General features: G+C 40.7%; 1 protein-coding gene across 1 annotated transcript in view; it reads left to right on the top strand.

Moving 5' to 3' along the window:
* Positions 1 to 12,147, top strand: part of zgc:113423 (uncharacterized protein LOC569178 homolog) — a 15,043-nt gene extending 2,896 nt beyond the window's left edge. The window contains exons 2-11 of the mRNA XM_036592480.1: positions 445 to 568; positions 927 to 1,001; positions 1,102 to 1,179; positions 2,158 to 2,250; positions 3,132 to 3,408; positions 4,636 to 4,824; positions 4,952 to 5,073; positions 6,662 to 6,878; positions 8,667 to 8,870; positions 11,811 to 12,147. Of these exons, the coding sequence (XP_036448373.1) occupies positions 927 to 1,001; positions 1,102 to 1,179; positions 2,158 to 2,250; positions 3,132 to 3,408; positions 4,636 to 4,824; positions 4,952 to 5,073; positions 6,662 to 6,878; positions 8,667 to 8,870; positions 11,811 to 11,938 (1,383 nt within the window). The 5' untranslated portion in view covers positions 445 to 568 and the 3' untranslated portion in view covers positions 11,939 to 12,147. The remainder of the gene's footprint in view (positions 1 to 444; positions 569 to 926; positions 1,002 to 1,101; positions 1,180 to 2,157; positions 2,251 to 3,131; positions 3,409 to 4,635; positions 4,825 to 4,951; positions 5,074 to 6,661; positions 6,879 to 8,666; positions 8,871 to 11,810) is intronic.
* Positions 12,148 to 21,967: the final 9,820 nt, after the last annotated feature.

The following is a 21,967-nucleotide window of genomic DNA, read 5'->3' as shown; positions in this document are numbered from 1 at the left end:
TTTTCAGTAAACAATAAAATTTCTCAGTTTCAACATTTGATATGTTGTCTTCGCACTGTTTTCAATGAAACATAAGGTTTAAATTATTTGCTCATCGTTGCATTTTGTTTTATTTACATTTTGAGTTCCAACTTTTTTGGAAACGGAGTTGTAATTTTCACCTGAATATCTTTTATTGTAAAAGATATCAAGTTGACAATAAATGTATTAATAGTACTTAAACATTTTAATAATAAGCCTTTTGTTTGCGTGTTATACATTACGTGTAGTTTGGGCACCTTAGTTTTAGGATGCCGTTTAGCTGCACTGTGGGAAACACTGCATGTACTATTAGAATAAAACACCAATGCCAACCGATGTCAGCATTACAGGAACTGCCTTAAGTCATAACACGATGCACCTGCAAACTGACCGGTAATGAATGTATCCCTTTTCCCCCTGTAGGTAACTGTGGGACACAGACATTAGAGCCTGCAGTTTTAGATTCAGCCAGCAGAGGGCAGATCAGAGGAGAGAGGGAGAAGCAGTGAATCGGCAGAGAGACTCTGGCTTCACCAGTGAGAGCGTGGTAGGCTGATGCACACTTGCTGGCCACTTTATTGGAAACACCTCCCTTGTTCTTACACTCACTGGCCACTTTATTAGAAACACATCCCTTGTGCTTCCACTCATTGGCCACTTTATTAGAAACACCTTCCTTGTGCTTCCACTAAGTGGCCACTTTATTAGAAATACCTCCCTTCTTCTTACACTCACTGGCCACTTTATTAGAAACACCTCCCTTCTTCTTCCACTCACTAGCCACTTTATTAGAAACACTCTGTATTCGAGTTGAAATGACTGTGTGTCTCCAGTGTCACTGCATGTTGTTGCCGCGTACTAAAAGGTAAACTAACCGTATTTGGTGGACGTGTCCTGGACTGTAGATGTCGGCGGTTGAACAGGAGGCCCTGTTGGATGACATCACGTGTGTGGAAATGGAGAATGACTCTGCAGATGAGGTGAGCTTCACTGAACGCAGAGCGGGTAGTTGTTCAATCGTGCGGTGAGACGAGTGTTTATTATAAAGTGCTGTAATCTCCCTGTTCCCTCTGTCTGAAGGGGGAGATGGTGGCGTCTACAGAAATCTTCGGAGCTGATCCTTTACGAACTCTGGGAGAAATTCTAGCTTACTGTCAGGTATGAAAGCCATTAGTACACTAACTGGCTGTGGTGACATCACTTACTGAATATTATTCATTTTCCTTAAAGGGCCCATATCTGGAAAACCAAACTGTCCTCATTTTTTAAAATAAGAGTTTGATGTTATACAGAAACAGTCCATACATGAAAACTAAGCAGCAAAAACATCCCATTTTGAACTCACTGGTTTTTGGGATGTCACAAAATATAACCCATGTTCATACAGTCCTATTAAAAACACCCCTGGTCAGATGATGTTTTTACTTGATTTTCTGTGTGAAAATAAGTAAACACATCCTCTACAGAGAACACGCTTAAATTAACATTTGTCTGCAAATTTAAGTGCAAAACTCCTATTTATTTGCTGATTTTAACAAATAAAGAATATAATATATAATCTGTAAAAGGTGCCATAACTTTTGCACAAGCCACAGTTTGTTTAATATTTTCTTTTATGTAAAATTCAGCAATAAACAGTAACTGTGTATTGAAATATGCAGAGCTGTGCTCTCTGTAGCCAGATTTTCACTTAAAAAAACTTGCTGTCCAAATTTGACCTGGGCGCCCAAACTTTTGCATACACTGTATATCTGCCTGTTGAGTCTACAGCAGAATTTAAATATTATTTTATTGTGTTTTTGCTAGTTGTAGTTCAGTTAACACTGTATTTTTCCAGTTGATTTGAATGGAAAGAACACTTTTTAGGTAAAAATGTCAGTTTTACCTGTTGAAATTCTGATTATTCCTAATTCTGCTAATTATTGTGTTTAGAGTGTCAGTTTTTACTAGTGGAAATATTTTAATTCCAAGTGTAAATTTAATTCTGACATATAAGAATTGAAAATTATGCATTTCACACACTGAAAATGTAATTAATGTATGTTAAAATGGAGAAGATGTTAATAAAATCCTTTAGAGCTCTTATTCTGAAGATTAATACTGCTGTGCTGTCTGTCTGGTCACACTTCTCCTCAGGTCATGTACGGAGCCATTCAGAAACTGGACGAAAAGTTAGAGCTGCTGCAGGCCAGAGTGACAAACATTCAGGCAGACCACCCGAGCCCACCGGTAAAAACCTGCACCTGTACCTTGTTTTATATTGTTATTTATATATATATATATCACACATCACTGCTGTTGGAACAAAACCTTGTATCTCCAAAATGGTTTTACTTTTAATGTAAGTCAATGGAACCAGACATTTTTCCAAGTCATTTTGGGTCATTTTTTTTTGGTCCAGTCATCATAAATTTTAGACACAATATAAAAAGAGCAGCAGGTTTTTTCAAATTGTGTCAAAAACTGAAAAACCAAAAGACCAAAATGGAGATACAAGGTTTTGTTCTGACAGCAGACAGTGAACACATCCTCTGCATAGTTTGATGCACAATCACTGTTTATTTACTGGATTTAACATTAAAAAAACACACAATGTGGCCTCTACAATATTATATTCAAGCATGTTCACTGTAGAGGATGTTAACTTGTTTTCATTTAGAAAATAAACGGAACATGTAGTCTGACCAGGGGGCGCCCAAACTTTTGCATTTGTATTTAGGTTTGTCGGGTTGATGCCTTAATTCCTCATTTAATCACATAATTTCAACATTTATTACATAATATGATCTCTTTTTTGATTTGGTTTCCAAAAATGACAAAAAACAGCAAAAATCCTACAAAGAATATTTTTTTCTTTCCAGAAAAACGAGACTTAAATACATAATGAAATAACTCGTATTATCTTCCTAGTGTGGTTTAGATTGAAGGTTTATAATCTGCCCTTTCCACACAGCGTCTCTGCTCATTTCAATGAGCTACATTTAGAAATAATTCATATAAAAGTTCACCCAGCATTTGGTGTCATAGGCAATAACTGCGATTTCTAAAGGTTAAAGAGAGCTATACTCTATTTCTCTCTCTCTCTCTCTCTCTCTCTCTCTCTCTCTCAGCTTCATTCTGAAGTTGCCGATGTGGCCTCCAGTTTCCTGAACCTGCAGCGGCGCCTCAGCTCTCCTCCTCCTTCTCCTCCTGTGGAGGATATGAAGCCGGCCGTCTTCATTCAAAGCCCAGAGAACCAGACGTCCTCTCAGACAGCCTCCGCCTCCACAGTGTCCACCCTCTCAGCTCACGCGTCGCCTCACACCGTGAAGAAAATGATCCTAAAACACCAGCGGAAAAAACCACACCACCCCTACAGCAACAGCAGCAGCCCGGCTGAAAGCACAGGTGAAGACCTGCTGAACCTTATTTAGTCTACTTCAAACTACAGCCTGATCACTCAGTTAAAGGGGAATCTCAGTGTGTGAGATGTAAACAGAGTCATTCAGAGTGGTTTGGTGTGAAATGGCTCAGATGTCTTTACAGTGGTGGTGATAGGAACCAGGGGTCGCCATGACAACAACACAAATATAGACATTTTATTTACTATCCAGAACCACCAGTGAACCAACACGAGCCTTCTGAGTTTATATGGGATGGTAAAATTATGGAAGCCCACAGCGTCAGTGAGCTGTTGCTATAATTTTTTGGATTGTTATCTTGAGATAACAAGCTAACTTTATTCTTGTTATCTCAAGCTAACTTTATCTTCAGATCGCAAGATAATTAACTCAATATGTCAAGATAATTACTTTTGTTATCTTGAGATAACAAGATAATTAACTTTTTTCTTGAGATAACAAGATCATTAACTTGTTATCTCGAGATAACAATCCACAAATTTATAACCCTCATGTGCTCTGGGCTTCTGTAAAAAATAGTGATCAATCTAAAAAACTTTTCTTTGGGGAAAAATATATTTTTAGGCCAAAAGCTTCTCGAAACTGTAATTAAACATTATGATGACATCAGTCAGTGAATTCATAACCATTTCATTGGGAAGGAGCTTTTAGAGGTGGACGTCTGGTTCCTATCACCACCACTGTGAACAGTTCTGACTCTGTAAGTTTCTCTAGAACAGAGCGTTTCACACCAAACCACTCTGAACGACTCTGTTTAACCATTAAATTAGGCAGAAAATTTGGACATTTGGTGGAATGCCCCTTCAACACTTATACTGACTGTGAACGTGTACATTCTGTAGTTATGAGAGTGAAGAACTGAAGCACAGACCCATAAAAGTGTGTACCCTCCTCACGACACTTAATCATCACCTTAGTGATTATCACGTTATGTAATAAACCATTTATAAAGAATTAAAGACACTTTTATTAGGGCAAAAGCGTTTAAATACAAAGGTGGGCTCACAAGTGTTCAATTTAGTGAGAGGAAAAAAGTTAAAATCACACTTTTATATAAATAAACATGGAAAAAATGTAACTTCATTTCTCTGAAGTGTCAAAAAGCCAGGACTGGAGTTCTCTTCTAAGAAAATTAGCACCATGCAAACCAATCCCTGTGTATCATACCGTAAATCACCCACCGTCTCCTGGCTGTGATCCTTTTTTCCCGCAGGAGGCGGGAGGTTCGTCCTCCCCAGCACGTTCCTGAGGAAGGCCAGCACCATGCCCAAACCCACGTCCGCCGCCCGCTTCCTCCTGCGCAGCGTCTTCTCCCACCAGGAGCTCCTGCAGGGCAGCACCAAAGGAGACCCGGCCAAAGGCCTGAACATGCTCGACCCGAACAAGATCGGCGCCATACGAGGCGAGTAGCACCAGATGTGCTGAGTCATTGAGTGAGACTCCTACAGTACATTCGACTACATCTGTAACCTCAGTCTGGATAAGAGTGTCTGCCACATGGCATTAATGCATTTAGTGTCCCTCCACAGAGTGGCTGCAGAAGAGGTACCCCAAACACGACCTGGGTGAGAAGGGCAAAGACTGGAGGGCCTGTCTGACCGTCATGAACAAAGGAGCCAGATACATCCGGCAGATGGACAAGAAACGCAAGGTGAGGAACGTCCAGGGTGTGAACGCTGGCTTAAGACGCACTCCGGTTCACCCTCACTTAATTTCAAACTTGTGAGCTCACTTTTGTATTTAAACCCTTTTGCCCAAATAAATGTATTAAATTCTTTATAAAACATTTATTACATAGTTATAATTAAAGGGCGTGAGGAGGGCACACACTTTTGGGTGCTCATGGGTTGGGACTTCAGTTCTTCACTCTCCCAACTACAGAATTTCACATTAGTTTTGAAGTAGTAAACAGTAAGTATAAATGTTAAAGGGGCATTCTGCCAAATTTCAAAAATTTCTGCATAATTAAATGATTGAAGTCATTGAGTGGTCTGACTTCATCCTTCAGCAGAGGTCTCATCAGGAAGAAGAGGGTCTCCAAAAGTGTTAATGTAAAAAATCTCAGCATGTGTAGAAAAGTTGTATGTGAGCATAAAGTAGTACGTACAGTGGGGTCCAAAAGTCCGAGAGCACTAGTGAAAATTTCTACATTTTCATTTTTACTTTTTTCATTACTAATGATATTATCAGCACAACAGTTTGAGTAAAAAGTACAGTCTTTGAATGTTCACATGAATTTCAAAATTTCTTAGTATTTGGTGGTGTCCTCCTTTTTGCTTTAATGGCAGTGTGTACTCAAACTGGCATGAACTCCACAAGTTTGTGCGAAAGCCCCTGACGAGCAGATCAAATCCACGCGAGAGTCGTCTGAACACGAGCTTCAGTGGAAGAGATGAAACCGAAACAACTGAAAATCAGTCTGACCTTTTTGCTGAAAGGCCTTAATGTGGTCATTTTCATAAAGCTACTTCAGTTTGAATAGTGGCCTCGAAACAGAGCTGGACTTTGAATATTTCTTCTTTGTTTTACTTCTTTGTTTTAACCTTTTCAAAATCCTGAGACTTTCTTTTATTTCCAGGTTTACATTAAAATAATCCCAGATGTTTTGGACCCTGCTGTATCACAGAGTTCGCTTAATAATCTGATAACTGCAGAAAGTCAGATTTTGTCAGTAATTGGATCAGTGCATTTACATGCACTTGAGTAATCAGATAATGGGGAAACACACGAGTCAGACGGTAATCAGATTTCTGCTTTGCAACCAGCCAATAAACTCACAGAAGACGCGACGTAAACGTAGCATAAAACTCAAACTTCATGCTGCGGCTTTTTTTAAAACATCGAGTTACTTTACCTGAAAATATGAACAAACATCGTCTAGAAGATGAAGAATATTTAAATCCTTTATTTCGTCAAGCATGTATTTGGTTTGCTGCGTCTGACGGCGACGCTGCTCGCTTATTTCTGGTACAGCCATCTGTTTCCGCACATGCTCAGACTGAGAAATGTGAAAGAAATCAGAGTAAGAGTCACATGCACTGAGAAATCTGATTACTGAGCTAAAATCCAGCCTCTTTATCAGATTTCTAGATTGGAGTGCAATGTTTACATGACCATTTGAATAATCGGATAACTGCAGAAATCCGATTATGATTGGATTATCGAGTGTTTGTAAACACACTCACTGAGCTGGTTCTGAATGTGTTCCACGCTCGAGCTCTTCCTGTGTATTTGAACAGTCAACACTGACGAGTCCAAACGCAGACGAACGGCCCAAATCTGCTTCCCCGGTTTCCCACATGGAGCCGCAGCCGACGGCGGAGATCGACGTGGAGCTTTCAGACAGCGACAACGACGACCTGCAGGGGCAGAACCTGCTGACCAGCACATTCAGAGCAGAGTCTGATCCAGAGAGAAGCTCTGACAACGAAGAGTTATCTGACCAAGAGGACCACGGTGAGCCTAGACTCTTAAAGAGGGTTCTTCAGTAACGAACATGGTTCTATACAGAACCATGAAAACTCAGAACGCTTTGCATGATTGAAGCGTTCAAGGGTTGCATCGTGAAAGGGTTCTTCAGATTGATGGAGAATGTGCTGTAGATGGTTCTGTATAGAACCTTTTTGAAAAGGGTTCCATATAGCACCAGAAAGGGTTCTGCTATCGTTACAATGTCAAGCTTGATACAATAGAAGAACCCTTTTTGGTGCTATATAGAACCATTTAAAGCACATTCTTCATAATCTGAAGAACCTTTTCGTGATGCAGAGAACCCTTCAATCATGCAAAGCGTTCTTTGAGTGTTCATAGTTCTATATAGAACCGTTTTCTTTACTAAAGAACCCATAAAAAAAACGTTTTTAAGTGTGTAGACTTAGAAAATGGAGATAGTACACACTTAAAGATGGTTCTTCAAGGGTTCTTTGGTAAAGGCAATGGTTCTATTTGGATATATGAGTATTACATAGAACTATTTCATGCTTAAATGGTTCTTTGCATGGTGAAATGGTTCTTCAGATTTATGGAGAAAGTGCTGTATATGGTTCTGTTTAGAGCTTTCTGAAAGTGGTTCTATGTAGCACCAAAAAGGGTTCTTCTATTGTTATGATGTCAAGCCTACAAACAATAGAAGAACCTTTCTGGTGCTGTATTGAACCATGAGCACTCAGAGAACCCTTTGCATTGTTAAAGGGTTCTTTGCATCATGAAATGGTTTTTCACATCAATGGGGAATGTGCTGTAGATGGTTCTGTATAGAACCTTTTTGTTACAATGTCAAGCTTGATACAGTAGAACTCTTTTTGGTGCTATATAGAACCCTTTTAAAAAGGTTCTGTATTTACAGCACATTCTCCATCAATCTGAAGAACACTCTCACGATGCAAAGAACCCTTCAATCATATAAAGGGTTCTTTGAGTGTTCATAGTTCTATATAGAACCATTTCGTTTACTAAAGAACCCAAAAAGAACCATGTTTTTAAGTGTGTAGACTTCAAAAATGAAGATAAGTTTTTTTTTTGTTTTTTTTTTTCTTCATGACCGCTTTACATAGTACACACTTACAGATGGTTCTCCAAGGGCTCTTTAGTAAAGGCAGTGGTTCTATTTGGATCCATGAGTATTACATAGAACCATTCCATGCTTGATGAAATGGTTCTTCAGATCGATGGAGAAGGTGCTGTAGATGGTTCTATATAGAAACTTTCTGAAAGTGGTTCTATGTAGAACCAAAAAGGGTTCTTCTATTGTTATGATGTCAAGCTTGTAACAATAGAAGAACCCTTTCTGGTGCTGCATTGAACCATGTTCAAAAAGACACCTGCAAAGAACCTTTTAAGCAGGACATGGTTCAATATAGAACTCATCATTCTGCCTTTACTAAAGAACCCTTGAAGAACCATCTTTTTAAGTGTGTAGAGTACAGTGTATGTTAATGTTCTGCGACAGCGTATCAGTCTGGGACACTAAGAACCGATTTAGTTTCAAATGTTGTACTTTATTGATGCTGAATGCTCTGCAGATGGAGACGTTCTTAATGTGAGGCGTATTTTCAGCTTATTTTTTGCTCATTTTAAAATTCTGAGTTTTGTGTATCGTTATTGTCACATCTTTACTCTTCTTTAGAGTCTGATCAGTCAGAACGTCACGCTTACAATTAGATCCACACCGTCTGATAAAGTCTTCTGCTTTTATTATTAAGTTCTGATACTAAAACTTTTTTTCCTCTTTTACTGAAACTAAAGTGTACCTGGGTTGTCCAGACCGAGAGGTGAAGGTGCCCCAGTACGCCATGTACACAGCCTGGCAGCGGCCCAACGCTCCCCTCGTCGCTCGCTACCTCATCAAGTTCATGTTCCCAGAGGACGTGCTCGTGCGGAGCAACGTGTACGGGAATGCCGAGTACGGCATGGAGCCGCTGGACCACAACAAGATCTCAGCTCTGAGGGGTCAGACAATACAGCCCACCCGCAAATACACACGCTATCTAAGCCTCCGGGGTCGTGGGCGCAAGGCAGGAAACACCCTGGACAGGCCGCCAGTCCATCACAGGGCAGACACACGGACACCAAGGGGCAATTTAGTGTCTCCAGTTGTCCTGACTGCATGTCTTTGGACTGTGGGATGAAACCCACACAGACACGGGGAGAACATGCAAACTCCACGCGGAAAGGATGCTGGTCGCCCGGCTGGGGAATCGAACCCAGACCCTTCTTGCTTGTCCAATTCAGGAGCTCCGTTAAAGCTCACCAACTTCTGTTACACAAGTGCCCACCACTCATTCATCATTATTCATTTAGGGTGCGCTCGTCCTCGTAGGTTAGCCTCAGTTAGAGGGGCAGAAGTACGCAGGTCCTTTACCCAAGTAAAAGTACTTTAAAATGGAAATACTCTATTAAATGTGGAGGTACTTTGCATTTTTAATCAAGTATAAAAGTAACTCCTAGATATACTTAAACTAACAACAAAAACAATAAAAGTCAATAAATAGCATTTATTTAAAAGGTTATTCTAGGTTATATTAGAGGTTATAATAAAGGTTATATTATTTTTTTAATTAGCATTTACTGCATTAATTAGATGAACACAACCATGAAACAGTGTAAATAATGAATTATGCTAGTTACATCAGAAAAGTCATAGTTGTTTGTTTTTTTTTGTAGAGCATATGCCAAGAATTATTTTTTATTTTTTTTTAAACCAACCAGCTCAAACCGTTCTTGTAAGTAAGGCGAGGAACGGTGGATTGCTTTTCTGACATATTTACACCTTCCGGAGTTCACACGCTGCCTCAGCACTACTGCTTTCTTTGGATTCTATGACGTATCTGCTCCTCCTTGATTTCACGTCCAGTAAGATGTTGGTTTGCTATCAACGTGGTGCCTGAATCACAGTTGCCAGATTGGGAAAACAAAACTAGATAACAAAAAAAAAAGAAAAAAAAAGAAAGAAGTCTGTTTTGAAAATAGTGAGTAGAAAGTACAGATTTTCTCTTTAAAATGTGAGTAAAAGTAAAAAAGTATTTATTGACAGAAATATTCAAGTACGTATTCTTAAAATTCTACTTAAGTGTCTCTGGCATCAGAGAGCTAATTACTTAGCCATGCAGTCTTTGTAATGCCATTATTATTATTATTATTATTCTTTATTTATTTTTATTTAATATAACGCGCAGTGGGTAGTGAGGTCACCTCACAGCAAGAAGGGTCTGTGTTTGATTCCCCTGCCTATTCTGTGTGGAGTCTGTTCTCCCCGTGTCTGCGTGGGTTTCCTCCCACAGTCTAAAGACATGCAGTCGGGCTAACTGAAGATAGTAAATTGCCCCTAGGTGTGAGTGTGTTTGCCCTGTGATGGACTAGCGGCCTGTCCAGGGTGTTTCCTGCCTTCCAGCCACTGACCACTGGAATGGCCTCCAGCTCCCCCCATGACCCAGGAGGATAACTGGCTTAGATATTGTGTGCGCATCACATACAGTGGGGTCCAAAAGTCTGATACCACATTGAAAATGTGGTATTTTTTTTCCATTTAAACCTGGAAATAAACAGCAGAACATTTTAGGATCTTGAAATTTTATAACAAAGTTGAGACAAAATGAAATATTGAAGATTTTGGACTTTTTCCAGGTCACTATTTAAATTTGTGAAATTGACCATGTTAAAGCCTTTTGTATAAAAAGGTCAGGTTTATTTTTGAGTCTTATGTCTTCCAGTGAAGCTTGTGTTCAGACTCTCAAGTGGATCTGATCTGCTGATCAGAAGCTTTTGCATAAACTTGACTTGTCAACTGAGCATGTTATTGGAAAGAAAAAATGAAAAATTTCTCTGATTTCAAAATGATTTATTTCTCTTGTAAATCATTACAGATCAATGCAGTGAACTGTAAATGGTTTAAATGAGCATAAAGTTTATTATGTAATTGTACAAGGTCTCAGTCTGAACCTCCTCCAGCTGTACAGACAACATCAACACCATAGTCAAACTCATCCCATACTGGATTGAGCATGTCGGGTGTCGCTGCACTCACGGCTCTTTCAGTGCGATTTCGGAGATCATCCAGTGTTGTGGAACCAACGCCGAACGCTCTGAGCTGTTGGAGCTTCACTGCCCACGAAAATCACACTGCACAGTTATGACAGATTCACTCTTATTGAAGTGGAGAACGCAGAACGCTTTCTGCTCAGGGGTCTCAACTCCTCTCAGACTGAAGGGAGCCATCTTCCACTGACGGTCAGAAACTCTATGACCCCCTCTTTCAATTGGATTGTGATTGGTTCCTAGACGCCTCATGGTTGTTAAAAATATGGGTCTTTGAAATCAGATTAATCTATTTGAATAACGCTGTATTTCTACTTACAGTACGCTCCTATTAGTCCTGATATCAGCAATGCAAAATATAAGCATTTTCACCGGCGGTCTCAGACTTTTGGACCCCATTGTACATTAAATGTTTGCTTTGGCACTGTGATGTTCTGCCTGCCTTTTTGTTATTGTTAGCTGAGTAACCTTTATCTTGTTAACTAGCAAGTTAGCAGAGAAATGTTAAACTGTACTTAAATTAACTAATGAATGAACAAATTCTTTGGGTTTGAAACAGAAGTTCGGTCAGATCAGTCAGTTCTGCTGCTGAAGTTGGCACTTATGTTCCCTCACGCTGGAGTGCAGCCCAGTTTGGTCAGCGATTTTTAGGTTTAGTGGACGTGCTTAAACAGGAAAATCTCCAAACTGGGCTGGACGGCGGCCCTCTGGGACTGCAGCTGGACACGCCTGGGTTTGGGGCCTATGTGTAAACACTGTGGGGTTAGAACAGTAGACAAAAGAACCCAAAGAAACACTGAATTACCTGACAAAACAATTACAAACTCATATTTCCTCCCTCTGCTCTCCATCTAGAACATCTTTGTGAGCGTTTTCCTGAAATGAAGCTGGAGGAGGAAGGTCAAGACTGGAAGGCGTGTGTGGACGCCATCAACAGCTGCATCCGAAAGACCAGACACAAGTGCAAGAAGCTTCGCCGCTGACCGGCAACACTGTGGAGATCAGATGCAAGCATGTGCGCCAGAACCTTCACTGACCTGTAGCTTGGTTTGAGAGCGACGCCTCACTTTCAAGTGTGGTTTACAGCTTTAGGGAAGGCAAAACTGTTTCACGGCATTGAGGATTATTTCAGTATATGGGCAGTAGTTCAGTGTAAGGGCAGTAGTTCAGTGTAAGGGCAGTCTGTCCTGCTGCTGCAGAAAGAATGAGGTTTTGTTTTGTTATGTTCACTGTTCAGACTAATTAACACTTTCCTATGCATTTCAATCTCATTTAATATTAAAAAAAATAGATACAGAACTGAGCAAAAGCATTTATTTTTCGTTTATTTGTAAATAGAAACACTAGCACATTCAGTGAGTACACTTTTGTTAATTACGAATTAAAAATATGTAAAAAGGAAAGCGCCTCAGTTTTTCTTGTATTCATACAGTCTGAAGATTAAGCACCTTTAGGATCTGAAAAACAAGGAAAGAAAAACAAAAGAAGGCAACAGAACAAAAGCCCACCCGTTACGGCTCACATTATCAAGAGCGGGACCCTCTTTACTGTAGATGCGGCCAACTGAACCGGAGGTAGAGCAACAGTAAGCCGTGTTGATGTTAAACTGAGTTAAATGCGCTTCGGTTGGATGGTGAGCCGGACGGTGACGTCTAGAACAGCAGCCGCTACTGAAGCAGGCCTTCAGTTCTGAATGAACCGCATGCACATACCAACAGAGTCCGTTCAGGAGACGATCGTGGGTCAACAGTATGTGTAAATCTATGAATATCTGCTTCTCGCTATTTAAATGTGGTCTTAGTTTTGGTTTACAGTCCAAGGCAGATTACGCCGTTCCTCAATTTCAGAACTGGCTGCTGAAGGTGCGACAGACGCTTGGCTCAATCCGTGCCTGCAGAACTGGCCCATGGCTCTCCTCTGAGGAGACGCTGTAGTGCTTGATGTAGGATTGCGGCTGCAGTCGACGTGAAGGTCACTCTGCTTCCACGCGTGGGGACGTCGCCTGAAACGAGAGCGTCAATTTGTATTCAGTTCGCTTTGTTGAAGAGGGACTCTGGCCAAAATCAGAACTAAGGGCTTTTCTTTGTCCACAGTACTTATATGGAAGCTAATGCAAAAATCAGCCTGTTTTGAATTCGCTGTGTTTGTGATGTCACAAAAACCAGCAAATTTACATGAACCTGTCTGTTCGGCCCACAGCAGGTTAGCCACGCCCATTCTCACTGAAGTTATGAGGATCTGGGTCCATTATTTAGTAATAATGATGCAGCCAGGACTGATTTTTGACTAATACAGGGCAATCAGAACACCTCATTCATACATACACACACACACAGACACACACACAGACACATATATATATATAAAATAAGTAATCGCTGTTGTCGAAAGAAAAACCATATTTTATATATATTACACACATTATATTTATTTATTTATTCTAAACACTAAAGACACTTGAAAATGAATTATGTAAAAATGAAAAAAATTTAAATACACCAAAAATGCAGGATATGGGTCTTTTAACCATTGCTGTTCCTGTTTAAAGACTAGGAAAACCAAATTCCAAATGATGTCTCTCGAAGGGCTTTTGCGGCAGATACTTAAGGGCAGTCTGTTTGAAATAGTTTTGTCTAATAAATATTAAACATTGAAATGATCATGAAATATTTTCAAGAAATCACAGAGTAAATCATACGCAGATGAGCTTCTCATTCATTCTCATGCATTTAGGAATCATAAATCAACGATATGCTCCACCAGAGGGCAGTGAAGAGTTTCTCATCTGTTCAATCCAGCCCTGTTTTTTATAATAATGGCTTACAAATCTGAATGCAAACCCCAAACGGATAATGCAGAAGGAAGCCAGGTAGCCATGCGCTAAACAACTATGATGGACAAAAACAGAGAAAGGATACCAAACTCTTGAGGGATGCAACATAAAATCCTAGTTTTTGGGTGGAATTTCCCTTTAATGAAAGTAAACTCAAGGCCTTTGGAGTAAGTAAGAGGCATTCCTAGGTTTTCACTGTTGTATCTCCCACAAAACAGTGGAACATGCAGGAAATACTATTAAATCACAACTGTCTTAAGTTTCAGTAGAGAACTGAGTGTCTGGCCCTTTAATATCAGTTATCATGTCTGATGTGTTCATTCTTCTGCCAAAACAGGTCCTGTTCTATTATAAAAAGCTCAGAGAGCAGCAGGTAAACTGCACTCAGGGGACAAACATGTTTGTTTTGATGAAGCACATTTCATTTATTGCAGGGCTCAATAGTGACTGTTGACTCTTTAACTCAGGAACCTGGTAATCAGTGAACAGTGCTGTTAATAAGTAACCCAAGATCTGCAGCTCTGCTTGAACGTGTGTTGGGAGTCATACCTCCTTCTTGCGGAGATCTTTAGTGATTCTGTTGAGAACTCCCAGGCACTGAGCCCACGCTGAGCCCCTCACAGTCAGGTCATGCTGGGGGTACATCTCAGCCAGCCACTCTGAATACAAACATACACACACAGTTCAACAGATGCATTAAATTCACGTCCACCTTAACTGTAACTGAATAATTTACTAAAAACATTCCCATCCAGATTTTCCACCATACTGAGGCATCAGTGCATCACGGTTCACACTAATCCAGTCAGTATCAGTAGTTCAGGTGTGTTCACCTCGCATGGCCTCCAGTTTGTTGGGGTCGAGCTGCTGGACACCCCGGAGCGGGCCGCCGGTGATGGCGCTGCAGGACAGCGTGCTGATGGGAAAGAGGGCGTGGAGCACCGGCACCATGGCTTTCTGAGGCTTCGCCTCCTTAACGGCCTCCACGTACACTGACTCGGGGATCCAGACCTTCCGCATCGCGCTGCCAATCATCACTGAGTAGAGGAAAGGAAGGAGAGGAAGGAAGGAAGAGGAGAAAGAGGACTGAATAACTCCTCAACAGATCTAGAACATGAAACTGTCCGTTAAAACTAGTGATATGCTGAAAGGACAGCGAAACAAACTCAGCTGAGAACATGAAATATATATTTTTTTAAAATTTGCAATAAAGATTTTTTTCCTATTTTATTTACGCAATGAGATTTACATACTAAATTCATACAACTGTGCTTTGTGGTTAGAAAAGCTGCTTTCAATCGGACAAATCTGCATCAGGATGTGCCGTAACAGACAACAGGTGGTCATTAAGAGCCATAAATTCTGTTATGTTTTTCATTATTATGTGTTGTAATGGTGCGAGTGGATCAGACACAGCAGTGCTGCTGGAGTTTTTTTTAAACAATGTCCACTCACTGTCCACTCTATTAGACACTCCTACTATGTTCTGTACGTGGTGAGTCTTGGATCACTGCCGATTTTGTCCTTTCTTTCAACTGAATGCTTAAAAAGTGCTATTTTAGTCCTTTCTGGTGGCCACAGTTTCAGTGTAACCCTAATTAAAATTTAGCAAATTAATCTTCAAAGGTTTTGATTTTGGTTTTGATTAATGGTGCAGTCTCAGCAGCTAATCGCCTCATCTTTCACCTTGTTTGTCCTGTTCAGCAGGAGGCGTGTCCTCCTCTTGTTTGATGGGCACTGCATCCTTGAGCTCTCTTATTTTTTGGAGGTTTTTCACCCTCCTGTTCAGCCGAGGAACTTTCTTCGGCACCTCAGCAGCTTGTGGCTCCTCCTTTATTGCGAAACTCCCCTCTTTTGGCAGCTCCTGTTCAGGCTGGAGTTCTGAGCTGGGCTGCTGTGGCTGAGATCCTCTTTTACCTCCTGCTCCCCAGCGGCCCCTGCGCCTGCCGTTCCCTCGACCGCCGCCGTGGGTTCTGGTGGCCCTGCTGCCGTAGGGGTCAGGTTCAAGAGGGACTGCAGTGCCCGGGATTGGCTGAGCTGGGTGCTGCTTCCACGGAGGGGCCCTGCGGTGCCTGGTCTGAGGTGAGGGACCCAGACGCTGTGCGAGGGACCAAGAGAGCTGACCTGCTCGCAACTGACCCTGAGACAAAACACAAAGTCATAAAAAGTGACCAAATCAACCAATCAGATTAAAATGACCAATTAATTAAAGCACTGTATGTCTCTGGACAAATCTGTTAGGCCACATAATTTACCACATATGAAAAATTAAAAAGTTCAGAAAAAAGGCCCAATAACGTCGTATTTTACCTCATCCAGTGTGTGGTAGCGTTTAGGTGGCTGCAGTAGCCATTCTATACTAATCCAGGTAGATTAGACCTGCAATCAGCCCACAATTCCCACAAAAAGAGGGTTCTTCAAGCGTTCTTTACTACAGAAAATGGCTCTATGTAGAACCAACACTCAAAGAACCCCTTGCATGTTTAAAGGGCTCTTTGCATCAAGAAAGCATTCTTCAGATTGATGGAGAATGTGCTGTAGATGGTTCTATATAGAACATTTTTGAAAAGGGTCCTTTATAGCGCCCAAAAGAGTTCCAAGCTAACACACTATCAAGATACATTAACATGCACTGTATTCTTGTCCCTACACCCTTAAAAAGATGGGTGTTCAAGGGTTCTTTTGTAAAGGCAGAATAATGAGTTCTATATAGAACCACTTCCTGCTGTTTCTTTGAATGTGTCTTTTTGAACATGGTTCTATACAGCACCAGAAACATTCTTCTATTGGTACAAGCTTGATATTGTAATAAAAGAACCCTTTTTGGGTGCTACATAGGACCATTTCCAAAAAAAAGCAACAGGAAACAACAAAGCCTTCTTCTGAGGAGCCGAAGGCCAACTCGCTCCTTCAGCACTACTGGGGCTTGATTAGATCTACCGGAGGAGGTTGTGTGCTGTAATTTGACCAGCAGTCACAGGATAAACCTGCCACAGAGAGCCTGGACTGAAAGGTTATAGCCCGGATGTTTGTCAGCGTTACACCCCAGGCACTGCATTGTCTGAACATACTGATACCTGCACACTATAAAAAGGCTGGTACAATAAAGTGAGAAAGACCTGGGTTGTCTCGGATGTGGCCTTTGGTGAAAAAACCATTCCACTGAAACCATGTAAAGTAATATGGACTTCAAATGGATGAAGGAACTGAGACACCACATTTCTTCAGCGCTTTCATCTTGTATGTTTTGTAAAGTGCTTTAGAAAAGGAAAAAACAAAAACAGAGCAAAAAGACAGGCGGTCCTGGGGCATGGGTGCAGCCAACTCAAAGTAACAATTCCAATTATTATGAATAAATAAATAAATAAATAAATAAATAAATATAGGCATAAAAAGCCTTTTTCGAAACATGACTATGTATAAAAACGTGCTGACGCATTGTGGCCTTCATCAGGACAAAACAATTGATACGTCATTCTATATGTGGCATATATGGTTTTATATAGAATTCATTATTCTGCCTTTACTGAAGAACCCTTGAACACCCATCTTTTTTAAGGGTGTAGAACAAAGGTCACTAATAGGTGGACCGCGGCCCGAGTCCTACGCGGACCTGGACCAACAACAGATAAACTATGGGAGATTATTTAATTTCGACAGGGTGGTCCTGTTTTAATCGGCGTAGCTTTTCTAGCCTTTACTGTAACTTTAGCGGCCCAGGAGACTCACAGACCAATCGCATGCGTTGTAAATATCACACGTGACGCTACTCAGCCAATCAGATCTGTGCATTACGATGGGCACTGAGACTCGAGTGAGTGACGCTCACTAAGGGGAGGGACGAGGCGAGACACAGCAGTCGGAGAAGAAAGTGAGTCAGAGGGAAGTTATTTAACATGACGTGATCTAAAAAAGAGAAAACTGACAAATATTGTTGAAATATGACTGAATTGGACTTTGATTTGATTTGATATTCAGTTGTTGACTGTATAAGATGTTGATATACCTACTGGGCTACTTCAGTATAGAGTCTATGGCGCTGAGTCATGATGCAAGTTAGACGTTACGATATTCTGGACCTTTGCTCGAGGAAATTTTCTCTAACTGGACCTTATTGAATTTTAATTAAGACCCCTGGTGTAGAGACAAAAATACAATGTATCTTAATGCATGACGACAGTGTGTTAGCTTGGAACCCTTTGGGGTGCTATAAAGAACCCTTTTCATAAGTGCTCTATAAAAATGTGCTGGTGTGTTGCAGCTTCATCAGGACACAATAAACTGATATGCCAAGTTTGGTGTCCTGATGGAGGCCTGAAAGGCCACAACGTGTCAGCACATTTTTAACCTATCGCTACGATTCTATAAAGGATTTCTGTATCTCCTTCGACGATGAGCCTCGGAATATCTTTGTTCTCGGTACACACAGTACCTCCTCTGGAATCTCCCGCTTGCTGCATCCACCGGTGGCGTAGCGGTTTGACTGAAGGTTGTCAATCTTCTGCTCAAGCCTCTGCACTGCTGCATGCAGGAACTGGTGGAGATAAAGACAGACATTCGCTGAAGGTTCTTAAGTGGACTGTTATTCGCCTAAAGGACAAGGAACTGATATTCAGCTACAGAAAGGCTCAAAAGGTTTTACACGATCCCAGTTTACTTGACTAGAGGGGCTTTGTAGGTACAGATGAATGAGTTATGGACTATATGAATCTCTCAAGTGATGAACCCAATCATTTATATACTGTGCCGTGTACTTTTACCTGGATTCACTGATGACCTTAAAAAAAGCTGGATTAGTTTTACCAGAGAAAGTCCGGTACTGATATTAATACGGGATTTGACTGGCTGAAGCATACAAGATAAAGCATCCGTGTAACGTCCTTCAAATAACCCCAGGCAGCCCAAATTGTTCCGATTGGATGCTTATTTTCTACCCAAAACCACCAGTGAAACCACACGTGTCTTCTGAGTTTCACATCTACTGCTGAGGATGGTAAAACAGTGATAAATGGTCTAGTCCAAATTATTAATTACATTATTTAGTAACATTTTGTACATTACTAAGTATATTAATATGAAAATTTTAAACCAAACTAGTAATGATACGAATAACAGCTTAGATTTGGCAACACAATACGGCAAGTTGGGATGGAACCATAACCAAAGGATCAGCCTACACTGGAAAAACTGATGTTCTTTCAGGCTTTCTATTTTCTATTTATTTACATTCTGCACACCATCCCAACTTTACTGGAAATGGGTTGTACATTTATGGCATTTGGCAGACACTCTTATCCAGAGTGACTTACAGTGTGATCACTTTACACCGGTAGGTGAATTCAGTGTTAGGAGTCTTGCCCAAGGACTCTTATTGGTATAGTGTAGGGTGTTCACCCAGGCAGGGATTGAACCCCAGTCTACAGTGCAGAAGGCAGGTGTGTTACTCACTACACTTCACCAAAACCTGAAAGGCTTTCAGGTTTGACTCACCCTGCAGTGGCTCAGGACCTCTAGCAGTACATTCTCCTGTCTTTCACCGCCTTGGGCTCTCTCCTGCTTGAGGACAAATTAAGAACAGCACATAAACAAGACTTTTCAGGGCCCTCCAGCCGTATTGAAACGACCTCAGCTAATTTTGGAGTGATGCTCCGAAACATGGTTTAATGCAAGACTTAAAATGGCAAAAGTCTCTGATCAACATACAGACGAATTTAAAATGTACTAATTTATAATGTTGTATCTGAACAAAACTGAACTAGCTCTGATTTAAAACAGGAAAAGATATTTCTCACCTTCATGTTAGCTAGAGCCACAATTTAAGTTCCACAGTTTTTCTTTAACCCTCTACTGCACGCATTATGAGAGCAATTAAAAAAAAATAAAAATTCAATTCCCTTTTCCCACATAAAATGATCCTTGATTTATTTTTTTGGACCTATTTATTAAATTCAAAAACATTAAAAAAATAAATAAAGTGTGCAGGGGTCATTTTGGAGCCTTGAGGCAACATTGTGCGACAATGTGAAGAAATGATACAGAGCCGTGTTCCCTGATGTGGTGAGATCTGGCTTGTGACTGGCTAAATTCATTCCACTGTTGTACAATGTTGCTTCTAGGCAACAAACAATTCTGGAAATTCTCGTAACAAAAAATTATACTGAATTTGAAAAATGAGGTTTGACCAAGTACATGCTTTTTATCGACTTACTCGAACTCTTACCTTCATTGTTAACCCTACCATTTAACGTTATTGTAAAGTGGGGAAAATGAGTTTGTTGCCCTGAGGCAACATCATTCAATAGAGAGTTAAGGGTATGTTCAATACTATAGCGGTTAGATAAAACTATCACTAACTGACTAACTCACATATGTATGACTGCATTACAGACCACAGGCAAAAATGGGCCACGATACTCTAGGCTAATGGTGTTGATCTTCCTCTGACTGAGCTGGACGAGGTCCTAGGTGTTCACAGTAAGCCTGCTTAAGCTGAGTGAAGTGGTCTGGATGGGCTATAATGCCTCAAAAGTTCAGCAAGACATTTAAAGCTGTTAATGGCGGTGCTCCAGCATGTCATGAGCAAGACTCTGTAGTCGATGCACAGCTTAACAGGAAACTACAAAAAAGTTATCTTGCTAACCCAGAAATGTGGTTTCATATTATACACCAGAGAACTTCACTTAATCGGTGCCTGAAAAATAAGACCAAATTTCACGCATTTAGTCATATTTCAGAACTTCTTTCACGAGCGGACAATACAGTCAAATTATGAAGTAACCTTTAATCAGGGTCTGCACAGATTCACAACCCGTCCAGGACGAACAGGAAGTAAGCAGATACTAAACTCTGGTTGCATTTTAGGTTGTGTGGTTTTACTGCATTTTAACGTCTTTACTTAGAAACCCTGATGGCAGAACTGATACAACATTTCTGTACCACATTCTAAACTGCATATAAGGGCTCTACTAACACGTATATCACTACTGTCGGAACAAAACCTCGTATCTCCATTTTTGGAATTTTTCAGTTTTGGACATGATTTGTTGCCCTTTACGTTGTGTGTAAATTTCATGAAGAACAGACCAACAGAAACGACCCAAAATGACTTGTAAAAAAGTCTGGTTCCATTGACTTACATTAAAAGTAAAGTAGGTTTTTTCCTTCTCCTGTAAAGTTACCATTTTGGAGATACAAGGTTTTGTTCTGACAACAGTGATATGTAAATGATGTACATAATGCACATATACCACATTATAATTCTGTTCCAGAGCTCAGGAGATACATAAGAAAATTATTTTCCATCAGTAAGAGATCCTAATTAAGTAACTAGCTTGGTCATTGGTCGATGCAGCTGATCTGAAGGATTTCAATTAGAAATCTTTAAAGCACAACGAATACAGCGACATTTCTGTACTACGCATGTAAAAGCTTTACTAACCAGGCCAGGGGCTGCAGGGAAGAGTGGAGGCTCCAACCCAGGCAAAGGGCTGACAGCACTGGTTAGGTCAGGTACGGAGTACGGTGCAGAAGCCCCTGCTACCCCTTCAGCCAGCCCAGACTGGACAGGCACACACGACCGTTCAACGGAGGAGGACCTTTCATTGCTGTCCTGCAAATTCAGACACGGACCATTTATCAGCACAAACTTACAGCACAAACTGATCAAACTGCTGCTTGTTTAATGGTCATTTAAGGATGTCATGGTACCTTATTTTTAACAGCTGTCAAGCAAGATGTTCAGTATTTTTTTCCCTTTTTTTGGACACGAGATAATTTATTATTTCTTCCGAACATGTGATCGCAAATTCCCGGCCCAGAACATCTTTGCCAAACCGGAGCCGAGCGTTACAAATGTGCTCTCGAAGGACCTAGACAGCGAAATCCCAAGTGTCCATCCCAGAATTCCAAGCCTGAAAATTCTAGGATTTTTTTTTTTTTTTTTACCAACATCTACACGTCTATTAGTCAGTAATAACTAACAGATACTTAATACCTAAATCTGTAGTTGTGTGATTTTCACTGCAAGGGTAGAGCAGAATGTGCCTAAAAGACCAGGGGCCGGATTAACCATGGTGAAAAAAAAACAACAAAAACAAACAAACACAAACAAATACAAACTTACAACAAATAAAAAAAAAACAAAATGCAAGCAAAATATAACCTGCAATGGATCTTAAAA

This window comes from Colossoma macropomum, unplaced genomic scaffold (genome assembly GCF_904425465.1).
Source record: "Colossoma macropomum unplaced genomic scaffold, Colossoma_macropomum, whole genome shotgun sequence".
NCBI lineage: Eukaryota > Metazoa > Chordata > Actinopteri > Characiformes > Serrasalmidae > Colossoma > Colossoma macropomum.
This window is presented reverse-complemented; position numbering and strand designations above follow the sequence as displayed.